General features: G+C 39.6%; 1 protein-coding gene across 2 annotated transcripts; it reads left to right on the plus strand.

The window, feature by feature from the left end:
• The first annotated feature begins 2329 nt into the window (after positions 1–2329).
• Positions 2330–6395, plus strand: nkiras2 (NFKB inhibitor interacting Ras-like 2). Of its 2 annotated transcripts, none has more exons than XM_083567148.1 (4): positions 2330–2470; positions 3865–3990; positions 4072–4313; positions 5703–6395. In XM_083567148.1, exons 2-4 carry the CDS (start codon positions 3897–3899, stop codon positions 5943–5945), a joined length of 579 nt encoding a protein of 192 aa, XP_083423274.1. In that variant the 5' UTR covers positions 2330–2470; positions 3865–3896; the 3' UTR covers positions 5946–6395. The 2 variants fall into 2 exon arrangements, with proteins under 2 accessions (XP_083423274.1, XP_083423275.1); XM_083567149.1 differs by having other exon boundaries at positions 2361–2474.
• Positions 6396–6892: the final 497 nt, after the last annotated feature.

Raw genomic sequence — 6892 nt, forward strand, 5'->3', positions numbered from 1 at the left:
TCTCTCTCTCTAATGCCACTCGTTGTTGTATCACGTTTTTGTATGGTATTGATAGTTTCTATAATTGCGACGTGATAGTGGTGGTATTAAGAGGTGGATTAGGTCGGCTAAGTCCCCCCTGAAGGCCCAGGTACCAAATGCACGGCCCGCCACTGTGAGTTATATGCAGATGTTCAGTATAGCAAATAACCAGACATATCATTTTTTAAATATTATCTACAGTATACTTTCTTTGTGGGCTCAGTAGATTCTAGGTGTTGTGCTGTAACTTTATAAAGTCTCTCGTAAAAAGTTGTTTACTTGTTGTAAGACATTACAATCATAACTTAACTTAAACATAAGAAAGACAGACGATTAAGTGCATCCTGAGCTGCTGCATCAATGCCTTGTTTGGAAACTGCACCTTCTCAGATCGCAAGGCCCTACAGTGTATAGTGAGGACGGTTCAGAAGATCATCATGGTTTCTCTTCCCTCTATCATGGAAATTTTCACCACATGCTGCATCTGCGAATCACACACACTCTCCTGCCATCTGGAAAAAGGTCCCATAGAATTTGGGCCCTCGCGTCCAGACTGTAACAATTTCTTTCCGCAAACCATTAAATTATTAAATCCTGCACAAAGGGACTAGACTGATACACACACACACACACACACACACACACACACACACACACACACACACACACACACACACACACACACACACACATTAACAGCATTTACTTCTTCAGCAATTTAAGCTGCAGAAGCTCGTCTGTTAAATCTGAAAGAACATTTACTTGTTTAAATTTCGAAAGAACATTTACTTATAATCTTATACATGTTAGTTCTCACTCTCCAGTGTTCTGTATTGTTGAAAGATTTATGATCAAACTCTTGATGTCACCCAAATGAGGATGGGTTCCCCTTTTGAGTCTGGTTCCTCTCAAGGTTTCTTCCTCATAACATCTAAGGGAGTTTTTCCTTGCCACAGTCGCCACGGCTGCTCATCAGGGGTAAACACACACCATTCACCTTGACTGTTGATTTCTGTAAAGCTGCTTTGAGACAATGTCTGTTGTGAAAAGCGCTATACAAATAAACTTGACTAAGACTAGACTTGACTAAATCGGACCACACGGACCAGCCTTCGCTCCCCACGTGCATCAATGAGCCTTGGCCAGTTAACCACTGTTCCTTCCTTGGACCACTTTTGATAGATACTGATCACTGCAGACCAGGAACATCTCACAAGAGCTGCAGTTTTGGAGCTGCACTGACCCAGTCGTCTAGCCATCACATTTTGACCCTGTTCCTTTTTTCCTGGATCTAACACATCAACTTTGAGGACAAAATGTTCATTTGCTGCGTAATATATATCTTACCCATTAACAGGTGCCATGATGAAGAGATAATCAGTGTTTATTTACTTTTTCTGATTGTGAACAGGTGTGGCAGTAATCAGGCCTGGGTGTGGCTAAAGAAATGAAACTCAGGTGTGATAAACCACAGTTTTAACATGGGGGCAAAAACTTTTTCACACAGGGCCATTTAGTTTTGGATTTTGTTTTCCCTCAATAATAATTGAGTGTTGTGTTTACTTATCTTATCTTTTACTAATATTTAATTTAGTTGGATGATCTGAAACATTAAAGTGTGACAAACATGGCAACAAAAAAAGAAATCAGGAAGGGGGCAAACACTTTTTCACACCACTGTGTATATATATATATATATATATATATATATATATATATATATATATATATATATACAGTGGTGTAAAAAAGTTTATGTATGTATATATATATATATATATATATATATATATATATATATATATATATATATATATATATATATATATATATATATATATATAAAATAATAAATCTGTTTATTTTTATTATTTTTATTATTTTTATTTCAATGTATACTGTACTATATGTTTGGAATGACTTTAAAAACCTACTTGACTGGACTTGGTAATTACATTTACTGATGCTGGCACCAGATGGCGCTATGTACTACTTTATCAGCATTATTTGTACTGCAGCTGAGTGGGTAGAGTTACTGGGTTGCCAGGTTTGTATTTGGGGGGAACCAATTCTTAATTTATTAATTGGTTATTAGAATTTGTTCCAAAGCACTTTTCTTGATATTTTCAAATATGATGGCTTTTAAGACTGTTGTTTAATTTTATAAGCAAGGCAAATAAACTAGACTTGTATTACAATATACATTATACATACATCATCATCGTACATTATACTTTCTGGGCAGTTGTTATAGCGAAATTCAGGAAACGTGTATATTGTGTTATAACATATGTATTGTAGTTTAACTACTATCGAGCCGTGTCAGGAATTCCTTGATTCCAATCGTGAGGAATTTCAAAGAAGACCTGGCAACCCGGCTGGAGTAAACAGGAAGTGCTGATGATGAGGAAAGCTAGGAAGCTTCCACACCTTTCACACCTTCTCCACTGTAGGTATTTTGTGTTTTCTGGTTTTTCTTTAATAAATCCAAAAGTGACTGGATGTGAAACGAGCAGCGAGATAATACGAGGTTTATTATATACATACAGCTGTTCATGTCACATCTCTATGCAGATGTGTGCGAGCTAACAGCTTAGCAGAAACCCGCAGTGTGTGCTGGATAGAAACGTTGGCTGTAAACACAAGTGTCATGAACCACGTTTAGAAACCTCAGACTGGTTTCACATTAGCTTTAGCCTCATATATTTAAACAGTAATGCTCTCAGTGCATGCATAACCTTCTACATAAAACCTGGTGTTCAATTCAGTTAATAAGATAAATAGGTTATAAAATATGTATTTTCAAGTTTAGTTCAGCCAGTGGTGACAGTGGTTAGAAAAACCTCCCTGAGATAGTATGAAGAAGAAACCTTAAGAGGAATCAGACTCAAAGGGAACCTCATCCTCATCTGGGTGGCACCAAATGTCCATTCATTATGTACAGTCCAAATCCATTTCCATTACTAGCATTTGGCAGACGCCCTTGTCTAGAGCGACTTTTAACATTTTTACATTTATTTTTCATACAGCTAAGCTACAGCCTTGCTCAGAGACCCAGATGTAGCAGCTTGCTGTGGTTGGGATTTAAACTCATAACCTGCAGAGGTTTCAATGTCCAATGCATTACCCCCTCAGCCAAATCCTAACAAATCCACCCTCATGGTTCTTGAGTTGTTCAGTAACTTCATAGATTTTTAGGCTGTTCATGTAGAACCATCCTCAGCTGTACAGAGTGGTCTCTTATTTGAAGAGAACTCCATTTAGAAGTAGGGCGTCAGGATGTAAATGGTGGATACGAGGAGAAGAAAGGGATATGATTGCTGGTCACTGGTACCTTAGGAACATTAACTCGAGAGGGATAGAGGAGAGTTAGGGGTCGACAGGAAGAGAGAAAGAAGAATTGCGGTTTGTAACTTTGAAAAGTGTTTTTTGGACTTGCAATGTGGCCAGGCAAATTTGTTCTTTTTAACACCACGAATAAAAAAAACATCAACAAACAACCTGATCCCAAAGTCATCAAGGGGCTCTGAAATATCGAAATATAAATAATATATTGCCGCTTTAATAATAAAGCGTGGGAAGGTGGTTAGGGCATTGGACTTTGGATCTGAAGGCTATGAGTTCAAATCCCAGCCACACCAAGCTTCTGGGCCCCTGAGCAAGGCCCTTAACCTGATTGCTGCTCAGTTGTATAAATTAGATAAATGTAAGTTACTCTGGATAAAGGCATCTGCCAAATCCCATAAATGTAATCAAAAAATCACATTTAATTCAGGGGTGAAATCTAGATAACATTTTGGAAATAATCCTGTATAATTCCTGCTGTGTGCCTCTTTGTTTCAGTGTAAATTAGGTGAGCGAGCGTTTGAGTGATCATGGGAAAGAGCTGTAAGGTGGTGGTGTGTGGCCAGGCATCTGTGGGAAAGACAGCTGTCCTTGAACAGTTACTGTACGGGAATCACGTTGCTGGTGAGCCGAAGGATCACTTTCAAATGTTTCAGGAGATTTTTGTTTTTTTTTTATGAATTTTTATGTTTTTTTTTGTGGTAGGTTCTGAGCCCATGGAGACGTTGGAGGACATCTATATCGGCTCGGTGGAGACAGACCGAGGTACAAGGGAGCAGGTGCGTTTCTACGACACGCGGGGTTTGCGTGAAGGCGTCGAGTTCCCACGACATTATTTTGGCTTCGCTGATGGCTTCGTGCTCGTCTACAGCATCGACAGCAAAGAGTCCTTCAAGCGCATGGAGATTCTGAAGAAGGAGATCGACCGCTGCCGTGATAAGAAAGAGGTCAGAGTGTGAATCTTTGAATCATGAACGTTAAATGATCGTGTTTAATTCCATCAAAATCCCTCCTTATGCAAAGTCTTGCATTCGAAATTGAAATAAAGCCCTAGTCTATATAATTGTTTTTTGATAAACACATGTTCCTATTGCAACAAACTAGACCATTTAACAGTATTTACTTTGACCAAACAAATATAGAAATGTACACATGTAAAATTTTATTTTCATCCATAAATCCTCCCTTAGCATGAATAACAGTTTTACACACTCTTGACATCTGGATTGTTTGTTACTCCAAACATGCAGCTGATATACTTTGCCTTGCCGTGGGTTCGGGATTTCACCCAGAAAAAGTCTCCAACATTTCCTGCGCCAAAACAACCCCGACCCATTATAATTTCACCTACATGTTTGAGTGTAGAGGTGAGGCAGTCTGCTAATATCTTCACTCCGGTTCTCTGTCTTACAGAAGAGCCAGAAATGTCCAATTTCTACAGCAGTGGTCCCCAACCCCCGGGCCAATTGGTACTGGGCCGCACAGAAAGAATACATAATTTACATTAGTTCCGTTCTATTTATTATCTGATTCTGAACTATGTTTTATTTTGAAAAATTACCGGATTCTCTCCGCCACATCTGTCTATGACTCACTCTTGATGCATATGAAGACGCCTCAGTCTTTCCTCCATCCTCTACCTTCTTAAAGGGGCTTCGGCCGCTAACACATAATACATTACCGCTAAATTGAAACCCCCAAGCTAGCAAAATGAACAAAAAACAACACAGTGGATTCATGTTTATTATTATAATATGTAGAAAATACCAGTCTTATGCCGTTCGCATTATTTTATTTTGTTGTATTTATCCGCCACACCTTAAAGGCCGATCCGTGAAAAGATTGTCCGACATTAATCCGGTCCGTGGCGAAAAAAAGGTTGGGGACCACTGCTCTTCAGAACTTTCTTCCAGTCATTCATTTGCAGTCCAATTCTTGCGTTTTTACCTTTTGCATTGTTTTTTCGGATCATGCATGTACCTCAAAAAAGACCAGGTGTTTCCAAACATTTAACAGTCTCTGTACTCCAAAGCAGGAAATTTATATTTACATTCATTTGGCAGAAACCCTTATCCAGAGTGACTTACAATGACCTCATTCATCCAACTGAGCAGATGAGGGTTACGGGTCTTGCTCAAGGGCCCAGCATTAAAAGCAACACTTCTAATGCTTTGTTTTTAGCTATTTGCTTGCTTCAAATATGAATCCGTGTATGTATGAGACGGCCATAAAACTGTCAGTATAAAACCAAAGTCTATTTATTGTATCCCTTACAAGATTTCTATATCCTTCCTCTCGGTCCTCATGTCCACATTGTCTCTGTTGTCTTTATGCAGGTGACGATAGTGGTTTTGGGGAATAAGCTAGACATGGCTGAGCAGAGGAAAGTGGACAGCGAGACGGCTCAGCAGTGGGCTCGTCAGGAGAAAGTCAGGCTCTGGGAGGTTTCTGTGACCGACAGGCGTTCTCTCATTGAGCCCTTCGTGCACCTGGCCAGCAAGATGACCCAACCACAGAGCAAGTCCACTTTCCCTTTGAGCCGCAACAAGAACAAGAGCAGCGGCTCTCAGGACAGCTAGACAGGGACAGAGGCAACCCAGGAAGGAGGAGAAACACTGGACAGGAACAAGAACTGATTTTGTCTGAACTGTTCACTATTAGCTTGTTAATTAATTGTATTTTATGCACATTTTTATCACATTTTTTTGTGTTTTTCTGTACAAACTAGTGAAGGACAGAGGTGTTTATACTTCTAGCATTTTATTCTGCTGTATAAGGGACATGTTCGAACCAAATTAGAGATGTCTGGGGAAAATAGAATACTGTTACTGAGTGACAAAAAGCATTCCATGTTTTGCCCGTTCTTGATATTTCATTATCAAATGTACTGTACATATTTCCTGTGCTTTTACTTGCTATTAAATGCTTTGTGAAGGAATGCAGTTAGTTTTGTACAATGATATCCCATTCTCACCCTCACCTAACTGCTGTTGCTACTTAGAATAAAAAAGGGGAGATATTTTACAGTGCATCCTTGTGTGTGTGTGTGTGTGTGTGTGTGTGTGTGTGTGTGTGTGTGTGTGTGTGTGTGTGTGTATGAGGAGTTCAGAACACATACTTTGGCTAACAAATGAAAGCTTTGACATGCTACAGCCTTTCAGGATATACACTGTCCTACTGTAGCTTGTCATTTCATATTAGTCTGTCCTTTACATCTGTCTCTTTCAAACCAACTACCTGTATGTCTTCCCTCACCATGCCTATGAACCTCCTCCTTGGCCTCCCTCTTTTTCTCCTTCCTGGTGGCTCTATCCTCAGCATTCTCCTACCGATATACCCCATGTCCCTCCTCTGCACATGTCCAAACCATCTTAATCTCGCCTCTCTCACTTTGTCTCCAAAAACGTGCGCTGTTCCTTTAATAACTTGCTTCTAATCCTGTTTATCCTCGTCACTCCTAATGAAAATCCCAACATCTTCAGCTACCTCCAGCTCCACCTCCTGTCTTTTACTCAGTGTCACTGTC

Source organism: Silurus aristotelis, assembly GCF_946808225.1.
Source record: "Silurus aristotelis genome assembly, chromosome: 17".
Lineage (NCBI taxonomy): Eukaryota > Metazoa > Chordata > Actinopteri > Siluriformes > Siluridae > Silurus > Silurus aristotelis.